Raw genomic sequence first — 22,965 nt, forward strand, 5'->3', positions numbered from 1 at the left:
AACAATGTTACATTTCAAACTTCAGTCATTTCTGGTTGTTTGTTACTTTCTATTACTTGTACACTCCTGGAAATTGAAACAAGAACACCGTGAATTCATTGTCCTAGGAAGGGGATACTTTATTGACACATTCCTGGGGTCAAATACATCACATGATCACACTGACAGAACCACAGGCACATAGACACAGGCAACAGAGCATGCACAATGTCGGCACTAGTACAGTGTATATCCACCTTTCGCAGCAATGCAGGCTGCTATTCTCCCATGGAGACCATCGTAGAGATGCTGGATGTAGTCCTGTGGAACGGCTTGCCATGCCATTTCCACCTGGCGCCTCAGTTGGACCAGCGTTCGTGCTGGACGTGCAGACCGCGTGAGACGACGCTTCATCCAGTCCCAAACATGCTCAATGGGGGACAGATCCGATCTTGCTGGCCAGGGTAGTTGACTTACACCTTCTAGAGCACATTGGGTGGTACGGGATACATGCGGACGTGCATTGTCCTGTTGGAACAGCAAGTTCCCTTGCCGGTCTAGGAATGGTAGAACGATGGGTTCGATGACGGTTTGGATGTACCGTGCACTATTCAGTGTCCCCTCGACCATCACCAGAGGTGTACGGCCAGTGTAGGAGATCGCTCCCCACTGCATAATGCCGGGTGTTGGCCCTGTGTGCCTCGGTCGTATGCAGTACTGATTGTGGCGCTCACCTGCACGGCGCCAAACACGCATACGACCATCATTGGCCCCAAGGCAGAAGCGACTCTCATCGCTGAAGACGACACGTCTCTATTCGTCCCTCCATTCAAGCCTGTCGCGACACCACTGGAGGCGGGCTGCACGATGTTGGGGCGTGAGCGGAAGACGGCCTAACGGTGTGCGGGACCGTAGCCCAGCTTCATGGAGACGGTTGCAAATGGTCCTCGCCGATACCCCAGGAGCAACAGTGTCCCTAATTTGCTGGGAAGTGGCGGTGCGGTCCCCTACGGCACTGCGTAGGATCCTACGGTCTTGGCGTGCATCCGTGCGTCGCTGCGGTCCGGTCCCAGGTCGACGGGCACGTGCACCTTCCGCCGACCACTGGCGACAACATCGATGTACTGTGGAGACCTCACGCCCCATGTGTTGAGCAATTCAGTGGTACGTCCACCCGGCCTCCCGCATGCCCACTATACGCCCTCGCTCGAAGTCCGTCAACTGCACATACGGTTCACGTCCACGCTGTCGCGGCATGCTACCAGTGTTAAAGACTGCGATGGAGCTCCGTATGCCACGGCAAACTGGCTGACACTGACGGCGGGGGTGTACAAATGCTGCGCAGCTAGCGCCATTCGACGGCCAACACCGCGGTTCCTGGTGTGTCCGCTGTGCCGTGCGTGTGATCATTGCTTGTACAGCCCTCTCGCAGTGTCCGGAACAAGTATGGTGGGTCTGACACACCGGTGTCAATGTGTTCTTTTTTCCATTTCCAGGAGTGTATATGGTATTTTCATGGAGAAATAATACATCATGGGCGTTTGTTTTTGTTTAGGTTTCCCCTTACAAATGATTTTGTAAATCGGAAATGGATAGTTGTTACTCGGAGAGAGAACTTCCAACCGACAGCAAAATATTTGCTGTGCTCTCTTCATTTTGAAGAGAATTGTTTCTTGGAAAATTATGTAAATAGATGTCAATTGAAGGACGATGCTTTACTGACAGTATTTGAATTTCCAACTCATTTGAAAAATGTGTAGTGTCCTGGAAATCGTGCAGTATAGGCCTAGGTTAAATAGTGTGGAAATACTGTCAGTGTATATAATTTTGAACCTTCGTTTTCCAGGTTACCAAGGCAATCAAATATATATTAAGTATGAATCAGAGGTAGGTCGAATAACTGCGTTTAGATACTTAACATGTGTTGTCAGGTGGTGATTATACTTCGTAAATGGTCAAATATTTGATCAAATGTTGCAAACTCAACCACTTTCAGAGGTGCTATCAGTGTTAAAAACTAATGTGCAAATGAAATTCCTACGGTATTTAAAGTGATATGAGTTATTACAATTAATCATACCAAAATTCGAGTGTAGACAATACTGTGCTAAACAAAAGTAAGCGTGCAAAATGTACACAGTCATCGGCAAAAAGCAAAGAGGACCTGACAGGAAAATTACGTGAATTAAATAATAATCGTAATGTCTGCTACTTTAAAAGTTTCATGTAATTATCAAATGCAAATAACTCGATGTTAACTCTCTCCACCTTGTCAGGAAAGAGCCTTACATTCTTATATTCCGCGTCTCTATGCAGACGTATTTCGGAAATTAGGAAACTTCATTCATTTAAGTATACTTTTAAAATAGACTCAAATACTCAGTACTTTTTTTAAACAAACATGTGTTTAATTTGTGCTTCAATTTGCTCTTGTTGCGTCTCATATACTTCAAATCACAACCCCAGTACTAAGGATTCATCCCTGCAAATGGCGGCGATCAGCTGCTTCAATTGGGGGACAGTTGCCTCGCTTCTCCGCTACGGCGTGGTAGGGGTTTGGTCGGGATCGGCGGTGAGCGAGAGTCAGGTGGGACTGTGTACGCAGGCAGGACGGCAAGGGCACGAGTCTGACAACGAAGGAGCGGGGCCAGCGGCTACGGCGTGTTGAGTCGTGAGCGTAGATCCACCGTCCATCGGGATTTGGTTTACCTAGAAGTCGGAAGGACAAGCTCCTTCGAGTCTGTTATAAGCTACGCCTGCCGATTGAATTGGAGTCGCCGAGTTGCTTCGGTGGGTTGCGTGAGGCTTAATTGAATATGCCAGTGTACTAAAAATCCTTTGGAATTGTTTTCGTTGTGTATCAATTACCTCGGTGTCGTGACTATCTTAACGGTAATTGAGGAAGTGTGTCTACGCCCAACCAACCGACATGAAGCGTGGTTAAAGACGTAGCTAGAAGTGTAGTGTGTAAGTCCGGCTCTGGCGTTTCAATACACTTCGGCCCGCCCGGTTGGCCGTGCGGTCTAACGCACGGCTTTCCGGGTTGGAAGGAGAGCCTGGTTCCCGACACGAATCCGCCCGGCGGATTTGTGTCGAGGTCCGGTGAACCGACCAGTCTGTGAATGGTTTTTATGCGGTTTTCCATCTGCCTCGGCGAATGCGGGCTGGTTCCCCTCATTCGGCCTCAGCTACACTATGTCGCCGATTGCTACGCAAACAAGTCCTCCACGTACGCGTACACCACAATTACTCTACCACACAAACATAGGGGTTACACTCGTCTGATGTGAGACGTTCCCTGAGGGGTCCACCGGGGGCCGAACCGCACAATAACCCTTGGTTCGGTGTGGGGCGGCGGAGGAGAGACGTGGACTGCGGTAGTCGTCGTGGGGTTGTGGACCACTGCGGCTGCGGCGGGGACGGAGCCTCTCCGTCCTTTCTAGGTCCTCGGTTAACATACAATACAATACAAGACACTCCGAGATACGTCCTCTATTCTACCTTGTACTTCATTTGGTAGTTTGGCGTGTAAATGTGTGCCGAGATAATTCTTGTCTTCTTAACTTTAGGGCATGATTTTTAGCGAACTTATTAATCAAAGTTTCAGGGCTGGCACTGACCAAGTATCTCATGGAGGCTAGTTTGTTTCTATTTAGTTGTATTGATCACTTGTTCTCTAGATAAGATTGTGTAGTTTATGTCTCAGAATATTGTCTGCCGTTGATATGTGTTGTGTTACAGATAATTGGCACAGGTAAACGCGAGCATACTGGGAACAGAGTCATCGGAGGCAGAGAGATATTTTAAGGCCCTGTCCTCTCCTTTGCATCTTGGGTTATGTTGTCACTGTTACGTGATTCCATCTTTCCCGTGGAGAATTATAGCATCTGAAGCTCAATTGCAGTGCAAAGTTGAGTACATTTCTATGTCATTTCCTGTCTCGTAGATCTCTCGTATTGATTTGAATCCTTGGCCTGCTCGCGTCTATCGCTATTTCGCGCGCAGTATTGAAGCAACCTCATTTTAGCGGTACTGTCATATGGTCATGTTCTAGTTGTATTCATTCTAAGAATAATGTTAATTAATCAACTGAGTAAATAAATTTGAAGATTGGTTTGGTCAAAATTAAAACACTTGCTTAATTGTTTTAGTCATTTGTATATAGTTTTGTTTAGGAAAGTTGGCTAGTCAAACCTCGAAGGATCTGTGTTGTTACCTTTAATCTGTTCCTCAGCTGATTAGAAGTAATGAGAGTTATGATGGGAATTGCATGGACATTTGTACTATTTAAGTAAAGCCTTACCTGAGTATATTTACCTAGTCGTATTCAGATTTTAAGTTTTATGGGTCTTGTTCCGGTTAAAGAAATTTGTTATTTGTCCAAGTGATCTGGGCTTGTAAGGCAGTCTCCTGTATTACTGTGATGGTGATTTTATAATGCTTTTGATTGTAATAAAATATGTAGCAACTACAACTGATTACTATTGTGATTTTGGTGTGTCACTACCATTACACATTTCATAGAGCAACTGAAATGACAGGTTTCTTCACAGATAATAATTACACCGAGATCACGGCTATTCGTGATGGTTCCGTGGACACTGCAAGCGGTGGGACATGGTTTTTGATAGGGTATGTGATGACCACGGACGGCAGCGCGCGCTCTGCAACGTGCCTTCTTGCTCCCCACAAGGTTGATAGATACTTATTATGGTAGGGCTTTCCTTTCCTCCACCAATAAGGCTGACAACTCCTGGATGATCGTTGGTTCATGTCGTCGTGTACAGCACTTCTCCACAATGCATCCCACACGTGCTCGATGGGATTTAAATCCAGCAGCCCAGTACATTTGTCGAATATCCTCTCGTTCCAAGAGCTTCTCCACCTACACTGTTCGGATGCTATCACGCATTGCCATCCATAAAAATGAAGTCAGGGCCGAACGGATCTCTGGTAAAACGCACATGCAAAAGGAACACGGTGTCACGACGACACTGACTGGTGAGTGTACCGTGTTGAAAGATTTGCAGTTCAGTGCAACCGTGCAACTTGTGACTTTCACACAAGAACTCCTGGACAAACAGAATGATCATATTCGACAATGTACCTAGGTGCCTTTCGTGTACCCACCTCTCGTCATATGAGGGTACGGCCAGCACGTCGCACTCGATTGTTTGCTTTAGGGAGGCATAATATTTCATAGCATACTGACCACCAAATCTTTGCACGTAACACTGACCAATCAACGTTACTGTGAAGTGTGCGCCACCTCCATTGCCGTTACCTGAACTTGCCACTATTTTGCAGGAAGAATGGTATAAGATACCTCGAAAACCATACGGTAGTTGTATTAATTCATTCCGAGACGACTGGACGCCGCTTTGAAAGCCAACTGTTTTCCTGCTTTTTATTAGGATAGTAAAGTGTTATGTTTTAGAAGTTTTAGTTATTGCCATATTTTTATCTACCCTCTGTACATTATTTTTATTTGTTTTACAAGACGTTACGAAACAAATTTACAGTTATCAGTTTCAGACTTACTTTGGCCTTCTTCAAAATTCATATGTCACAGACTCGTATGGGGAACAAAGCAGACCACAATAATTGTGGTGGTCAGGGAGGACGCTACAGTTCATCCTGGAGCTCACGCTTTGAGTACTTTACGATTATTATTATTATTATTATTATTATTATTATTATTATTATTATTATTGCTGGCGTTTAGTGTCACACAGCGCAATAAAGATTGCATAAATTAAAAGAGGATTCCTGCAGTTCTTGCTTCTTATTGGCTCTAGTTTGCGTGGCACGTTGCGAAAATACCCAAGAAATTATTTTGTGTCTCATGTGACGAAGACTCTCTTCAGCGTGAAACATTAAGAACAGAAGTCTGAAAACTCTTACAGCTCCACTTCAACTTAGCTGCCTGATCCTGTGTGAGGACGGCTTAAAATACTTTGCAAAATGCAGATATAGACTGACGGGAAAAAATTGCTAACCAAAAAATAATGCAGAGTAATGGAATTTCAGGAATATATTTGTCTAGGTTACATATTTAAGTGGTTAACATTGCAAGATCACAGGTTAATCTAAGCGTGAGAGAAGTCGTTTCAAATATGAAATGCAGCTACCTTAATAGCCGGTGCAAACGCCAGAATTTTGAAAGTAAGCGTGCAAACGTTCATGCATTGTGTTGTACAGGTACTGGATGTCAGATTATGGGATGGAGTTTCATGCCTGTTGCATCTGGTGTGTCAATTCAGGGACGGTTAATGCTGTTTGTGGATGACGCTGGGGCTGTCATCCGATGATGTCCCGTACGTGCTCGATTGGAAACAGATCTGGTGATCGAGTAGCCCGAGGAAACATGTCGACACTTTTAGAGCACGTTGGGTTACAACAGAGGTATGTGGGCGAGCGTTGGAAAACATCTCCTGGAAGCTGTTCACGAATGGCAGCGCAGCATAACAGGTCGATTCAGCAGGTTCAAATTTGCGTGGGTAACCACGCGAGTGCTTGTGCTGTAATACGAAACCGTACTCCTGACCGTAACTCCAGGTGTAGGTGCGGCGTGTCTAGCACACAGACAGGTTGGGTGTACGTCCTCAACTGGCCTCCTTGTAACCAGCACACGACCACCACTAGCACCAAGGAAGAACCAGCTTTCATCAGAAAACACAACAAACCTCCACCCTGCCTTCCAATGAGCTCTCGCTTGGCACCATTGAAGTCGAAATTGGCCTGGTTTGAGTTCAATGGAATGCACGTTACAGGGCGTCTGGCTCGGAGCTGTCCTTGATGTAACCGATTTGTAACAGTTCGTTGTGTCACTGAGATGGCAACTGCGGCTGAAATTGCTGCTGCAGATGCAGTATGAATCGCCAGAGCCATAAGCCGAACCCGGTTTTCTTCTCGTTACTGCCACGTGGCCGTCCGGAGCCCAGTATTGTTGCGACCGTATATTCTCGTGACTACCGTTGCCAGCAATCATGTACAGTCGCTACATTTCTGCCAAATGTTTCTGCAACATCGTAGAAGGGATTTTCTGCTTTTTAAGGCCTATTACACGAACTGGTTCAAACTCAGTGAGGTGCTGCCAATGGTGGCTTTCTTGACTAACATCAACTCACCACATCCAAACTCAAAAGCTCACGACCGTTACATTGTGTATTTAAGGCAAAACTAATTTGCAACCTCAGCGCCAGTCTCATGCAACTAGCGGGAAACTGGAGCTGACATCATCCATCAGGTTCAGAAAGAGCCCTGCCAACTTTCGTTTATGCCGCACAACTTCTTCTTGGTGCTGCGACTTTTTTTCGTCAGCGTGGATGTAGATTTTAACGCAGGCAGTTTTCCACTACTGCTCCCACTGCGAGGTAATAGAGTGCACTACTTAGACTTCTTTGAAGTGTAACATTTCTGCACCTAGTTAGTAGCAAGATCCCGCTGTCTACTTGGACTGTCGGAATCAAATCAAGCAGTACTGTTTTGCTGTGCGGTGTAACAGTACGGCACAGTTTAGTAGGCACATTGTCGCTGTAGCATAGTGCTTTCTAGTCGAGGCCGATGATCCTTTACTTTATGGACACGAATTTGTTGTAGAAAGTCAGCAGGCTAATTTTTAACCGAGCGTCCGGCACCAACCGTCACACTAATTTAGAAATGAGTGAGAAGCAGATGGAGAGAATGCGTACTGACCGTACACGTTGAGCGTGGCGGAGTGCTGGGCGGAGCCGAGGTCGTTGCGCGCGACGCAGGTGTAGAGGCCGCCGTGGGCGACGCGCGCGCTCGAGATGTTGAGCTGCGCGACGACGTCGCCCTGGGCGTCGAGCGCGCTGCCCACGACGAGCCCGGCTCGCGGGCTCAGCTCGGCGCCGTCCAGCAGCCAGTGCACGCGCGGCGGCGGGTTGCCCGAGGCCACGCAGCGCAGCGACACGCCGGGGCCCGGCTGCAGCGTCTGCTCGATGAACGTCCACTGCAGCTCCGGCGCCACCGCTGCCCCAACATGCGAGCGCTAGTCACCACACTTTAACTGTCGTCTGGCAAAAATAAGGTTACATAATTAATTTTTTGAACGTTTCCACGTAATGTCCGCAGCCCAGTTGCACACTGAAATCCCTGTGCGAAATCAGCGTAGCACGCCGGTGGAGACAGTGCAAAATGAAGCGACCGCTTCATAATGGGTAGCACCTTGAAGTTACTCGTTCCCTGCGTTTAAAAGGTGACAACGCTGCAACAGTCTACGCTAAGTTGGTGTGCAACAACAATGTGCAATACTACACTACTGACCATTAAAATGGCTACACCAAGAATAAATGCAGATGATAAACGGGTTTTCATTGAACAAATATATTATACTAGAAGTAACATGTGATTACATTTTCACGCAATTTGGGTGCATAGAACATGAGAAATCAGTACTCAGAACAACCACCTCTGGCCGTAATAACGGCCTTGATACGCCTGGGCATTGAGTTAAACAGAGCTTGGATGACGTGTACACGTACAGCTGCCCATGTAGCTTCAACACGATACCGCAGTTCATCAAGAGTAATGACTGGCGTATGGTGACGAGCCAGTTGCTCGGTCACCATTCAGCAGACTTTTGAATTGGTGCGAGATCTGGAGAATATGCTGGCCAGGGCAGCAGTCGAACATTTTCTGATTCCAGAAAGGCCCGTACAGGACCTGCAATATGCGGTCGTGCATCATCGTGCTGAAATGTAGGGTATAGCAGGGATCGAATGAAGGGTAGAGCCATGGGTCGTAACACACCTAAAATGCAACGCCCACACCCGAAAATGCGAACAAGAGTTGACCGAGTCGTGTAACCAATGGCACACCGTACCACCACGCCGGGTGATACGCCAGTATGTGGATGACGATTACACGATTCCAATGTGCGTTCACCGCAATGTCGCCAAACATCATGATGCTGTAAACAGAACCTGGATGCATCCGAAAAATGACGTTTTGCCATTTGTGCACCGAGTATCGTCATTGAGTACACCATCGCAGGCGCTCCTGTCTGTGATGCAGCGTCAAGGGCAACCGCAGCCATGGTCTCCGAGCTGATGGTCCATGCTGTTGCAAACGTCGTCGGTCTCTTTTTGCAGATGGTTGTTGTCTTGAAAACGTCCCCATTTGTTGACTCAGGGATCGAGACGCGGCTGCACGATCCGTTACAGCCATGCGGATAAGATGTCTATCATCTCGACTGCTAGTGATACGAGGCCGTTGGGATCCAGCACGGCGTTCCGTATTACCCTCCTGAACCTATCCATTCCGTATTCTGCTAACAGTCATTGGATCTCGACCAACGCGAGCAGCAATGTCACTATACGATAAACCGGAATCGCGATAGGCTACAATCCGATCTTTATCAAAGTCGGAAACGTGATGGTATGCATTTCTCGTTCTTACACGAGGCATCACAACGACGTTTCACCAGGCAACGCCGGTCAACTGCTGTTTGTGTATGAGAAATCGGCTACAAACTTTCCTCATGACAGCACGTTGTAGGTGTCGCCACCGGCGCCAACCTTGTGTGAATGTTGTGAAAATCTAATCATTTGCATATCACAGCATCTTCTTCCTGTCGGTTAAATTTCACGTCTGTAGCACGTCATTTTCGTGGTGTAGCAATTTTATTGGCCTGTAGTGTACACTTAAAATGACTGGAGACTGAAAAAAATATGGAGCGACCCTTTGATAACGTGGAGCACCTTGCAATAACTCGTTCCCTGCGTTTAAAGGGTAAAAACTCTGCAACAGTCCACGCCAAGTTGGGAGCAACAACAATGTGCAATACCACATATAAACTGACTGCTACAGTTTTCGTTTCCCAGGCGACCTAACTGAAAAGAGCTTGCCCCAATTAAGCGGGTGGGGACAAATATTGATAGGCAGTTGGGGTCTCATCTTATTCTACCCAGTATCAGACAGTGCGAAAGCATGGACTTACGACCCTCCTGGCAGGGAGCCACTGATTTAATTGGATGCTGGGGGAAGTAGTAGAAACCGCGACACAAGTAGAAGATTTAGAAACTATCACAGAGAATATATTCTGAAATTAGCACAGAACAACGTACATATAACCGAAGGCTGCCCCCACTGATGTAGACACATTCACGGAATGACAAATAGTAATCACCTAAAGCTACTGAGGTCAAACTGACAAAATTTCAGTGTCAGAATCCTGTACCATGAGAACTAGAACTAGATTTCGGCAACAAGAAGGGAGGGTTGGGGGGGGGGGTTATCTTACCACAAGGATGGCGCTGATGAGCACCCATAGTATCGCGAAACACTCACGATCGCCAAACGACCGAAACGGTGATCGAAACCGATAATCATTGTTAGGCTGTGTGTGGTCATGATGTCACTATTCGTCACCGACCAGCGACATACTGATTAAAGAAAGGTAGACCAAACAAAATACAAGTAATAACTGTATGAAAAATAACAGACCGAAGACAGTTTAAGATGTGACGGACTGAGACTTGGCAGGAAAAGTGGGACCAGACAGACAAGGGAGGATTTGTCTACTCTTTTAAGCCAAATACGCTAGAACGCATGATGGCCTGATGGCTCTCCCGATTTGAATCCCATAGATCATGTCTGGTATGCATTAGGGAGACGGGTTGTATCACGGCAGCATCCACCAACCACTTTCCAAGACTTTCGAGCAGCTCTTTAGGAACAATGGGCATTATTGCCTCAACACGAGATTGATGACATCATTCACAGCACGTCCCGCCGTTTTAAGGCCTGTATTGATGCCAGAGGTGGTCACACTCCATAATGAACACATTAACCATTTGTCAGAATGTCTATGCAAATTAGTTACGTTGAAAAATAAACGAAGAACATTTTTGTCTACCGTTATGCATATTGCAGTTGATCTGCATTCTCTGCATTGTTTCTATTTCACTGTCACCTTTTTATACTGGTTTTGCGGTCAGCCCCCGCTGAGTGGTCAGCGCAACAGATTGTCAATCCTAAGGGCCCGGGTTCGATTCCCGGCTGGATGGGAGATTTTCTGAGTGTTGTGTTGTCCTACTCATTATTATTTCATCCCCATCGGCGCGCAAGTCGGCCAAATGGCGTCAAATCGAAAGACTTGCACCTGGCGAACGGTCTACCCGATGGGAGATCCTAGTCACACGACACTTACATTTACTGTTTTGTGCCAAGACCTCGCAAAACTTCCGTTTGTTGCTTTAGTTTTGGACACCAGTTTGGTAATCTTGCTTTCTTTTTTTTGTGTAATCCAAACCCAATCCCACCTTGCGAGAAGCGTGCAATTCTCCTCCATCCATTCCTCAGCATCAGCACAACCAGGAACTGTCCCACTACTGTTCAAGAGCATCGTTTCCATCAGGCTTCCACTTTTGTGTGAGTTCTTTATTAGAAATGAGGATGTGCTGACTAGAAGTCAATATCGCAATAATAATTTGAAATTTATCTACTCCAATCCACTCTCCAACACCAGATCCCGACACAAACAGCACCTTATTTTTCTATTTCACTGTCCCAAGCCAAACAAGTTCTTAACCGGATCATCAAGCACCAGAAGAGAATGCAAAGTGCAACCCCGAAAGTCATAAAATCAACACCCGCAGCAGGATTACCAGTCCATCGCAACATTTCTTCATCATATCAAAATCACCAGTTTTAAAATGAAGTCCACACTTGTTTATCATCCTTTGGTACTTTTATTTTCAATTTTGTTGTATAGTGTTCAGAACCCATGTAGCTGAAGAACAGGTACTCAGCTACTGCCAGAGTGCGACGACACAGACACGAAAAATAGAAAAGGAAAACAAAACAGAAAACACAAGCTCTGCTGTGACACGAGAGGGAAGAGGGGTACCTCCGAGGGTGAGCTCGGCGCTGCCCTGCGCGCTCTCGTCGCCGGAGCGCGCGACACACTGGTACATGCCGCGATCGTGTTTGCCCACGGACTCGATGACCAGCACCTCCCCGCCGTGTAGTACGTTGACACCGGCGCCCTCTGCCAGCGGGCGGCCATCCTTGAGCCAAGCCACGTGAAGGCCGCTGCCGTCGCCGCCGCCGCCGCGCACTGAGCAATTGAAGGAGGCTCGCGCGCCAGCGTCCACCACCTGCGGGAATAAAGACTCTGAAATGTGAAACAGGAAGCAGCTCTTTCCGGTGATACAAACGAAAATGCAGTGCATATTGTTTCTCTGGTCTTCGTACCGAAGACTGGTTTGATGCAGCTCTGCATGTTGCTGTTTTGCTCTTCAGTCTGAAGACCGATTTGATGCAACTCTGCATGCTACTCTATCCTGTGCAAGCCTCTTCGTCTCCGGAAACCTCTTGCAACCTACATGCTTCTGAAAGTGCTTAATCTCTTGGTCTCTCTCTACGATTTTAACCTCCCTCCCCACACACACACGTCTCTCCAATACTAATTGGTTATCCCTTGATGAGTCAGAATAAGTCTGATCCCTTCTTTTAGTCAAGTTGTGCCACACATTTCTTGTCTCCTCAATTCTATTCATCACCTCCTCATTAGTTACGTGATATACTCATCTAATCGTCAGCATTCTTCTGTAGACTCACTTTCAAAAGCTTCTATTCTCTTCTTTTCTAAACTGTTTGTCGTCCATGTTTCACTTAGATACATACCTCTTAAGTCTACATTCGATGTTCACAAATTTATCTTCTTCAGATACGCTTTTGTTACGGTCGCAGGTTCGAATACTGCCTCGGGCATGGATGTGTGTGATGTCATTAGAATAGTTAGGTTTAAGTAGTTCTAAGTTCTAGGGGACTTATGACCTCAGAAGTTGAGTCCCATAGTGCTTAGAGCCATTTGAACCAATTGAACCAGAAACGTCATTATTGCCATTGCCAGGCTACATTCTATACCACCTCTTTTTCGGCTATCATTAGTTATTTTGCTGCCCAAAAAGCAAAACTAAGCTATTACTTTAAGTGTCTCGTTTCATAATCTAAATACCTCAGCATCGCCTGATTTAATTGGACTACATTCCTTTATCCTTGTTTTGCATTTGTTGATGTTCATTTTACATCCTTCTATCAGACGCTATCCATTCGTTAAGCTGCACTTACAATTCATTTGCTGTCTCTAACGGAAGTACAATCTCATCTGCAAACCTCAAAGTTTTTAATTTCCTCTCTCGGAACGTATATCACACTAATTTATTGCTGTTTTCATGGAACAGCGAGCCAGCTAACATTTGACAAGGACAAATATGGAATGATCGTGGGAGGACGAAAGAACGGTATTTGAGGTTACATTGTTGTAGTCTTTAGTCAGGCTGGTTTCATACAGCTCTCAGCGTCAGTCTGTCCGTGCAAGTCTCGCCATCTCTGAATAGCTACTGTTGATTACTGTCTTCATGTTGTTGTTGTGGTCTTCAGTCCAGAGACTGGTTTGATGCAGCTCTCCATGGTACTCTATCCTGTGCAAACTTCTTCATCTCCCAGTACCTACTGCAACCTACATCCTTCTGAATCTGCTTAGTGTATTCATCTCTTAGCCTCCCTATACGATTTTTATCCTCCACGCTGCCCTCCAATACTAAACTGGTGGCCGGCCGCTGGTGGCCGAGCGGTACTGGCGCTACAGTCTGGAACCGAGCGACCGCTACGGTCGCAGGTTCGAATTCTGCCTCGGGCATGGATGTGTGTGTTGTCCTTAGGTTAGTTAGGTATAAGTAGTTCTAAGTTCTAGGGGACTTATGACCTCAGCAGATGAGTCCCATAGTGCTCAGAGCCATTTGAACCATTTTTACTAAACTGGTGATCCCTAGATGCCTCAGAACATGTCCTACCAACCGAACCCTTCTTATAGTCAAGTTGTGCCACAAATTTCTCTTCTCCCGAATTCTATTCAATACTTCCTCATCAGTTACGTGATATATCCATCTAATCTTCAGCATTCTTTTGTAGCACCACATTTCGAAAGCTTCTATCCTCTTCTTGTCTTAACTACTTACTGCCCATGTTTAACTTCCATACTGTCTTCGTATTTACTACAATTCCCCCCTCTTCTTTCCTCTGTTACGAGACTGGCTATTCCTTGATGCCTCTGACCCGTCTATTAAACAAGTTGTACCATAAAATCCTTTTCTTCCCCATATCAGTTCAGTAGCTCCTCATTAGTTATTCGATGTACCCATCTAATCTTCAGCGTTCTAAGGTAGCACCACATTTTAAAAACTACCTTCTTGTCTGAACTTATCGCCCACGTCCCGCATGTCATTTCTGTACGAGGCTATACTCCAGACAAACATCTCCTCAAAAACTTCCTAGCTCATTAGATTTGTGCTAGATGTTGACAAGTTCCTGTTTTCCGAAAATGGTGTTCGTGCTATAGCCAGTATTTTCTTCTTCGGCCATCGTCGGTTACGTTGCTGCCCAAATAGCGAAATTCATCTATCAAACGGTTCAAATTGTTCTGAGCAGTATGCGACTTAACTTCTGAGGTCATCAGTCGCCTATAACTTTGAACTAATTAAACCTAACTAACCTAAGGACATCACCCACATCTATGCCCGAGGCAGGATTCGAACCTGCGACCGTAGCGGTCGCTCGGCTCCAGACTGCAGCGCCTAGAACCGCATGGCCACCCCGGCCGGCAACTCATCTGTCATTTCCTTATATAATTTGACCACATTCCATTACCCTTGTTTTACTTATGTTAAAGTTCGTGTTATAAATACTTTTCAAAGCACTTTCCGTTTCGTGCAACTGCTCTTCCAAATAGTTTGCCGTGTCTGACAGAATTACAGTATCTTCGGCAAATTTTCATGTCCAAGAAAAAGGGAGACAGAGATAATGAAAGTTTACGCTGCAGTATTCTTAAGTCTAGTATGCGCTGGGCACAAAATGGTACAAATGGCTCTGAGCACTATGGGACTTAACATATGAGGTCATTGTTACCCTAGACTTAGAACTACTTAAACCTAACTAACTTAAGGACATCACACACATCCTTGCCCGAGGCTCGACCACAGCGGCCGGTTGTGCACAAAAATGCGCCTCGTCGTCGCAGAGCTGCGTCTGAAATAAGTCCTCGACATTGCGTCCTGGGTCCGTGACATAGCATCTTGAATCTGGTGCTTGCGGAACAGTGTTTCGCAGACGTTTTGAGTCCTGCCCAAGATGAGATTCTGAGACTTGTTGCGGAAAATTGCCTGTGCGGGCGCGAGGCAGCGGCAAGTAAAAATCGTAGAGCAACGCCGTTCAGAATACAGCGTGGCGTGTCACAACATCCCACATATTTCATAAACGGCTTTCTATTCGCAGGCGCGGTGACCCGGTGACTGCCTATATTCGCGTTGCAGCTGCAAAATTGGTCGTCGTCATTCTTGGTTCAGATGCAACAGAAGTTCAAAGTCTTCGAATGGCATTCGATAAAAATTTTCGAACTGCCCATTCTTGTCAGCAAGCAGTCCACTGAAAGTTTTGTTTGCGCCGTACATTGTCCTACTTTTTAACGCTGGAGTTGCCCAATGAGGAGGGCTTTTTCGTCTGTTTAAATGACTCGCTCCAGCTGCGATCCCGTAATGCACACAGACTGGGGCAGAACTACTACGCGCGGCGCTGCATAGCTTTGCAAACTTCTGCTCGTTGCGCCGCAACCCTGTCCGAACTGATCGCTTGCGAACGCTTCGCATTCTTTGATGCGTCTGTCGGTTGAGCAGGACAGAATTCGATATCGGTTTGCGGTATTTTTTGTGGCGAAAGGAGTGGGTGGAGGAACTGAGAAGAATTGATCTCCCCTTCCTCTAGCTGACCTTGGCAAACAGAAAGTGTCAAAGGAAAGGTTAATATTGCAACATCTATCGTCAATTTATTGGAGTTTCGTCAATTTTCAAGACATTTACCACCATACGGTGGCTTTCGGAGTACATATGTGTAGATGTAGATGTCCCGACAACAGGTTGAACGTATTCAGCGAGGCGCTCTTAATGTGGATGCACTTGAACTATCCACATATTATTTGTTTCGTCACTTTGAAATTAACATAAGACTGTTAAAAGCTCGATGAAGTTAATAGTATTGATTAAATTCGTTCTGGGTGAACAGACGAATCACCTTGAAAAATACTCAAAATACAAAACTTATTAAATATAAAATAATTAGGGTTCCGGTGGCGTCGCACCAGCCTTTTTAATGGGCATAAGACGCGATATGCTGAAAAGTCGATTGCTTTACTACTGCAAATGCTTTATATAATGACTACCAAAATGACTACCAAAATAATTTTTGATGAAGTCATCCCAGTCAAGGAAACCTGAGTATTTATGTTGATGGTAAATGTGTGGAAATGGAGAAACTGCAATGAATTTATGAAGGTTGTCAGAATGTTGACCTTTCCCCTGACACTTTCTGTTTACCATGGCCAGGAGAGTAGGCGAGGAAAACTCTACTCTGCTCCTCTTCCTCCTTCCTCCGCGGTTAGAGACGAAAAAAGTCGCAAACCGATTTTGAAATCTTACCTTTTAAACCGACGGACGGGCCAGTTTTCAGCAAGCAGCAAGTAAGGGATATTCACTAGGAGGAAGTACACCAAGGATGATGAAATCTCTGAAATAGTTTATCATTCTCCACAAAACTAATACTCTTGCAGTTTACTACTCATCTCCGTAAACATGCATTGTATTTATAGCGAATCCAGCATCAAACGATTGATTTAATGCATCCTACCTCACGAGAGAAAATATACAACAGCTTTATATGCTGTAATGATCGTGTCTGATGAAAAATTACTTTTAGAGATGTTATTATTACAGTTACTTTGAATCGTCAGGAAAATGGGTTTTTATCACGGACTGATAAAAACTCATTTTCCTGACGATTCATAGTAATTGTAATAATAACTTCTCTATAAAGTAATTTTTTATCATTTTAAATATTAATATTGTCAGCTTGTATAACAGATATTTACGAAGTCATGTATGTTGTAGAGCATGGCGACGGGCGCTGTGCTGTAAAGGGAATCCCCAAAACAGCAAGTTGCAACGCGCTGGCTGGCAGGTTTTCCGGTTAAGCAGCTCACAGAACCCTCTGGCGTTCCGCCTCCCTTCCACGATTCATCGCGTGCGTGCGTGACGGGATTAGCGGTCTTTAAGAATCCCTGTTCCCTCCCACAGCACGGTGGTAATTCGACACGTTCCGAGTGTGCGCCGCTAAGACGGCAGGGCTCTTCACATTCTAGGGTTTCTTTTAATGGTAATTTGCGTTCCAGAATACCTACAAGTTCTACAAAACCGTGCCCCCGGCGTAAAATTGTTATCCGAATTTAAAAAGCCCTTTCAGTTTGTACGAAGAATTTCATGCAGTGCTGCCCCCTGCACCAAATTTGCTAAGATGGTGACAACGCTGCGACACCTTTGAGCAGCAGAACTGCGAAAAAGTGAGAACGTAACAGGAGGTCCACACATGTTGGATGAACATTCTTTAAAATAACAGAATTTTGACTGACAACATGCATTTCCTGCAATAATAGCTTCTTCGCTCATAGATATTCTACATTTCGGAAGCAATTTTAGATGAGGTACACAAAGCCGTACGATATGTGAAGGAAAGTAAGTCATTTCAATACCAACGGCTAAAGGTGGGGGCAAAGTAAAGAAATAGGAACTTGGAAATTACTTGCACAATGTCGGCAAAAGAAAGAAATTCTGCAAAAGTGGCAAAACTGTAATTGCTGCAATTCGCATGATAATACTATGGGACGAAGCGGGCATTTGGATGCACTGTAATAACTTATTTGATGTCTTGATCACACATTTTATTATTTACAAAATCACCTTACGCGTTTCGACATTCCGTCATTTTCAATACGACACAAAACTAGGATCGGAAGATACGAACATTTATTACATTTCACCATTGATTAGAGGCGAAGTATAATGGGTAGAATATGGCTTTCTAGCTCACCAGTGTCATATCAATCATGTAAAATTGTTCATTAGATACATTGTGTCTCCTTAACACTCTCAACTGCGAGACAAAGTGCAAACTAATACCAAGGGACAAATTGCAGCCGGCCGCAGTGGCCAAGCGGTTCTAGGCGCTACAGTCTGGAACCGCTACGGTCGCAGGTTCGAATCCTGCCTCGGGCATGAATTTGTGTGTTGTTCTTAGGTTAATTAGGTTTAAGCAGTTATAAGTTTTAGGGGACTTATGACCTCAGAAGTTGAGTCCCAAAGTGCTCAGAGCCATTTGATCCATTTGAATAAATTGGAAGTCGAGTGGAATAAACTGCTGGGCGGCGCTGGATACGTGGTACACGTTGCATTTGTTTGTTTACTACTGCATAGTCATCGTTACATCTTAGAAAACGATTTGATCAGTAAACAATGTGTGAAAAACACTTTAAAATGTTTTACAAAAGTATTTTTTTAAAGAACAATGCAGTATACATCTTTTGAGTGGTCGAATACAATATAATGGCAAAGCACGCTGGATACATGAGGTCAATTTTCCGTTAATAAACAATTTTTCTTGCAACTTACAGCGTATAAATTACCAGCATTATTAAAAGTTCATAAATAATATTTTGTAAGAATTTACGGTCTAGAAATACCGGCTGACGGCTGTAGCACTCGCTCACGAGAAACAGGTGGCGCCCATGGTTTGCTATTTCCGCCAGTGTGAGAATTGCATGTATAAAGGAAATTTAGACAATTTGAGAAGGCCCAATCTTGGAACCCCATACATTAGTTCAACCAACTGTATGCGGCAACCACCTCAGATGGTCTTGTCAGCATCTCTTAATCCCCAAATATCATAAACTGAAGCACCATCCAAAATACAATCGTGTAGATCCAGTGCAATTTTACTGCTAATGGTACACTGGCAATTGTTCTATCTTGCATAGCTCGTTCTCTTTTGCTTATGTTACTTGTCACATTTTTAAGGAATCAAAGAAAACTCATACAGAAGGAGGTATAATTATATTACAAACCATAAGCTGTAATTGTACTATTATAATCGAAAAATTTATGAAAATTAAAAAAATGGAGGTTTGTAAAGGGTGGGAAGGGAACTACAACAGTAAAGAGACAGACAGGACATAAAGTACTCAAGTCCTATTAGACTATTCTCCTTGAAGTACAAGACGATCACTAAAACAGTCGCCAATGATAGAGAAGTAAGAAAATCACTGAACTGGAATCCAGACGGGCAACTAGCAAGATTTAGAAGTGGATAAAGGACAATGGATCACTTAGAAGCCGTGAATGATATAATATTAGGTTGGTGCATAAGTTCGTAGCGTTTTCGTTTTGCGTGTTCATTTATCGATTGTCATTTATTATTTGTAATTCATTGTTGCTATTTGAGTCTGCATAAAGAGGGGTCCAGAAAACTATAGCACTCTTCATAGTTAATGTCTTTGGAACAAAATGACATATCGTTGCAATTTTTCGCTGTAGCATAGTCCATTGTTTTCTCAACACATCTTCGCGCGTGTTTTGCACCAGATGAAGTAAGACTGTTGTTTGAGCAACGCAAGACCGTATTGAAGTGGCACTGGAAGAACGAAAATATGATGGAGGTACAACGGCAGTGGCTTAATGTGTATGGAACTCAGCCCCCGACACACACACAGCAATTAATCGTCTTCGGGATAAATTTGCATAAGGAAAGGTCTAGCCGACCAAACACATCAACAACTCCAGCTACCAACGCTGCTGTGTTGCAAACATTTTACTAGATCACCTCAAAAATCCGTGAAGGAGGGTGAACGTGAAAGTGGGGTAAGCCGATCAACCGTACGACTAATTCTGAAGGCTGCAAAGTGGAAAGAGTACATTCCAAGACCGCTGGACGCTATGAAGGAGGACGATCCGTATCGAAGGATGGAGATCTGCGGATGGTTTTGAAGGCATTATGCTTCTTGAGGATGAACGGTTTGCAGAGATGGTTATCTGGTATGACGAGGCGAAATTCAAACTGATCTGTATTGTAAACCGCCACAGCTGCGTGTACTGTGTGGACAAACGTGTTAACATGCCGGGTATATGGTGCGGGTATATGGTACCGTAACTGGTGAGGTGTATCTTCACATGATTTAAACTTCGATTTTATCTGCCATCCGAAAAGTCTTTGGATATGAAAGATTTTACCTACGACATGGCGGCGCTCCGTCTCTCTACCACAGAGAGATCAGAGCCTACTTGGAGGAAAGTCTATCTCGACGATGGATAGGTCGAAGAGGAGCTGTTGTGTATCCACCACGGTCTCCAGATCTTACATCTCTTGACTTCTTCTTAAGGGGGGCATTGAAAAATGAAGTTTATCAACAGAAGCCAGCTGTACTGAACGAGCCACGAGAAACCATCGAGGGACCCTGTGCGGCTGTCACACCCGCAACACTGACAACTGTAATTCGGTCAATGTTCAGAGGCATCGACGTTGTTTGGCTGCTATTCAGAGTCACTTTGAACACATAAAATAGACCTCCCCCAGTGCAAGATCTGTAATGTCATATCATTTTGTTCCATTAATGCTGACTATCGAAGAATGTCCACATTTTTCTGGACCACTCTGTATTGTCATTTTTTCATTTGGGAGTAGTGAGTGGGGCTGCGGACGCTAGAAAATGCACCTTGTGTGGGGATGATGCCATTGGACAGAGCATGGTAAGGAAATGGTTTCCTCGTTTTGCGAAGCATCGTTTTCACGTTAGTGATTCTCAACGTTCAGCAAGACATTCGGAGTTTGATGAAGATCGGTTAATCGCATTAGTCCAAAATGAATCACGTCAGTGTACTTGAGAACTGGCAAATGTGATGAACTGTGATCATCCCACCGTCGTGTGACGTTTGCATGCAATGGGGAAGGTTAAGAAATCGGGCGTATGGGTACCAAATGCTCTAAGGAAAAATCACAAAAATCAGCAGGTAACCATATGTGCATCTACGCTTGCTCGTCATAGATTAGTTTATGAACAACACTGAGCATTCCTCCGACGAGAAACGGTGTCTTTGTGCTCTTTGTTGTGTATATCTGATGTGTTTAATAAACTTGTGGAAAAACACTACAAACTTATGCACCAACCCGATATAAAGGCATATTCAGGAGCTCCGGTGCTCGATCAGAGGTACGTGAATAATTCCGCGGGCAGCAGTGTTAGGTTAGGTTAGGTTAGTGTTTTTTAAAGTCCCGTCGACAACGAGGTCATTAGAGACGGAGCGCAGGCTCGGGTTAGGGGAGGATGGGGAAGGAAATCGGCCGTGCCCTTTTGAAAGGAACCATCCGGGCATTTGCCTCAAACGATTTAGGGAAATAACGGAAAACCTAAATCAGGATGGCTGGAGACGGGATTGAACCGTCGTCCTCCCGAATGCGAGTCCAGTGTGCTAACCACTGCGCCACCTCGCTCGGTGGGCAGGAGTGTCCAATGTGCTGTAATGTAGAGAATATTCTGACGATTTAAAATTTCAAGTTTCAGATCACATCAACCGCGGTCTAAGGGTAACCTTTTCGACTATTAGATCAGGGTTCGACCACAGCCTTGGACAGATTTTGATAAAGGTAACCCAACTCTTGCGTAGTGTTTTTTGTCAGTCCAGCAGAATGCAAGCGTGCGTTATTGTGGAGTAGAAACATTTCACGTTGTTCTTGTAATGGATCTGCAAGACGTCTCATTGTTTCATGTTGCTCTGAGCACTATGGGACTTAACATCTGTGATCATCAGTCCCCTAGAACTTAGAACTACTTAAACCTAACTAACCTAAGGACATCACACACATCCATGCCCGAAGCAGGATTCGAACCTGTGACCGTAGCAGTCGCGCGGCTCCGGACTGAAGCACCTAGAACCGCACGGCCACAACGGCCGGCAAGACGTCTCATTTGTTGACAATAAATGTCACCAATGATGGTTACACCTCAGGGAGGCAATTCTTCGTACATTACACCGTTGCTGTTCCACCAGACGCATAGCATCATCTTTCGTATATGCACTGGGATCTTTGTATGGGGATTTAATGCTTTGTTTGGGCTCAACCATTCCTTTTTTTCCTTATGTTAGCATAAAGACACCGTTTCTTGTCACCAGTAACGATACACGACAGGAAAGTTTGGTGTTGTTCACGAGCGAATCTATGACGAACAAGCGTAGTTGCACGTATGTTCACCTGCTCATTTTTGTGATTTTGCCTTAGAGCATTTGGCACCCATACACCCGATTGCTTAACCTTCCCCATTGCATGCAAATGTCACACGACGGCGGGATGATCACAGTTCATCACATGTGCCTGTTCTCAAGTACGGTGACGTGGTTCATTGTGGATTAATACGATTAACCAATCTTCATCAAACTCCGGAGATCTTCCTGAAGGTGGACTAACGTCAAACGATTCTCCTCATAACGAGGAAACAATTTTCTTACCGTGCCCTGTCCTATGACATCGTCACCATATGCGGTGGAAATGTTTCTGGTTGCTTCCGTTGCTGTCACCCCTCTATTGAGATCAGAGAGAAGAACACGTCGGAAATGTTTCGACTTCTCCACTTGGCTCTCCATTTTCTAGAGTCCGCAGCTCCATTCATTACCTCCAAATGACGAAATGACAACATATAAAGTGAAACAGCAACCGTGAACTACAAATGATACTTGATAGTCGAATAATAAACCCGTAGTAGCAGGAATACCACACATGCAAAACAAAAACTCTACGAACTTAAACACTAACGCAATAATTAGTAGTGAAATACTGATGGAGTTGTTGAGCTGCGGCTATTGTACAGAAATAGTAAACAGTTCTTTACTCTAACAGTACTGCAGTGGTGTGCAAAAGTTAAGGATGAATGTAACTTTCAGGGGTGCATTCGGCCCTGATTTCATTTGTGTTGAAGACAATGCGCGACCGCGCCAATCTGCGCAGTTGGAGGAGCTTTTGGAACGAGGGAATATTGGGTGAATGGTCTGGCCTATCCGCTCCCCGGTATGGGAAGCTGTTGGACGGAAC

General features: G+C 45.0%; 1 protein-coding gene across 1 annotated transcript in view; it reads right to left on the minus strand.

Moving 5' to 3' along the window:
* The window catches only part of LOC126271931 (Down syndrome cell adhesion molecule-like protein Dscam2), a 1,166,847-nt gene that overhangs the window by 234,536 nt on the left and 909,346 nt on the right, over window positions 1-22,965 (minus strand). Inside the window, exons 9-10 of the mRNA XM_049974347.1 lie at window positions 11,855-12,104; window positions 7,678-7,974 (exon numbers count right to left, since the gene is read on the minus strand). Coding sequence (XP_049830304.1) covers window positions 7,678-7,974; window positions 11,855-12,104 — 547 coding nt within the window. The remainder of the gene's footprint in view (window positions 1-7,677; window positions 7,975-11,854; window positions 12,105-22,965) is intronic.

The sequence above is a fragment of the Schistocerca gregaria genome, chromosome 5 (genome assembly GCF_023897955.1).
Source record: "Schistocerca gregaria isolate iqSchGreg1 chromosome 5, iqSchGreg1.2, whole genome shotgun sequence".
Classification (NCBI taxonomy): domain Eukaryota; kingdom Metazoa; phylum Arthropoda; class Insecta; order Orthoptera; family Acrididae; genus Schistocerca; species Schistocerca gregaria.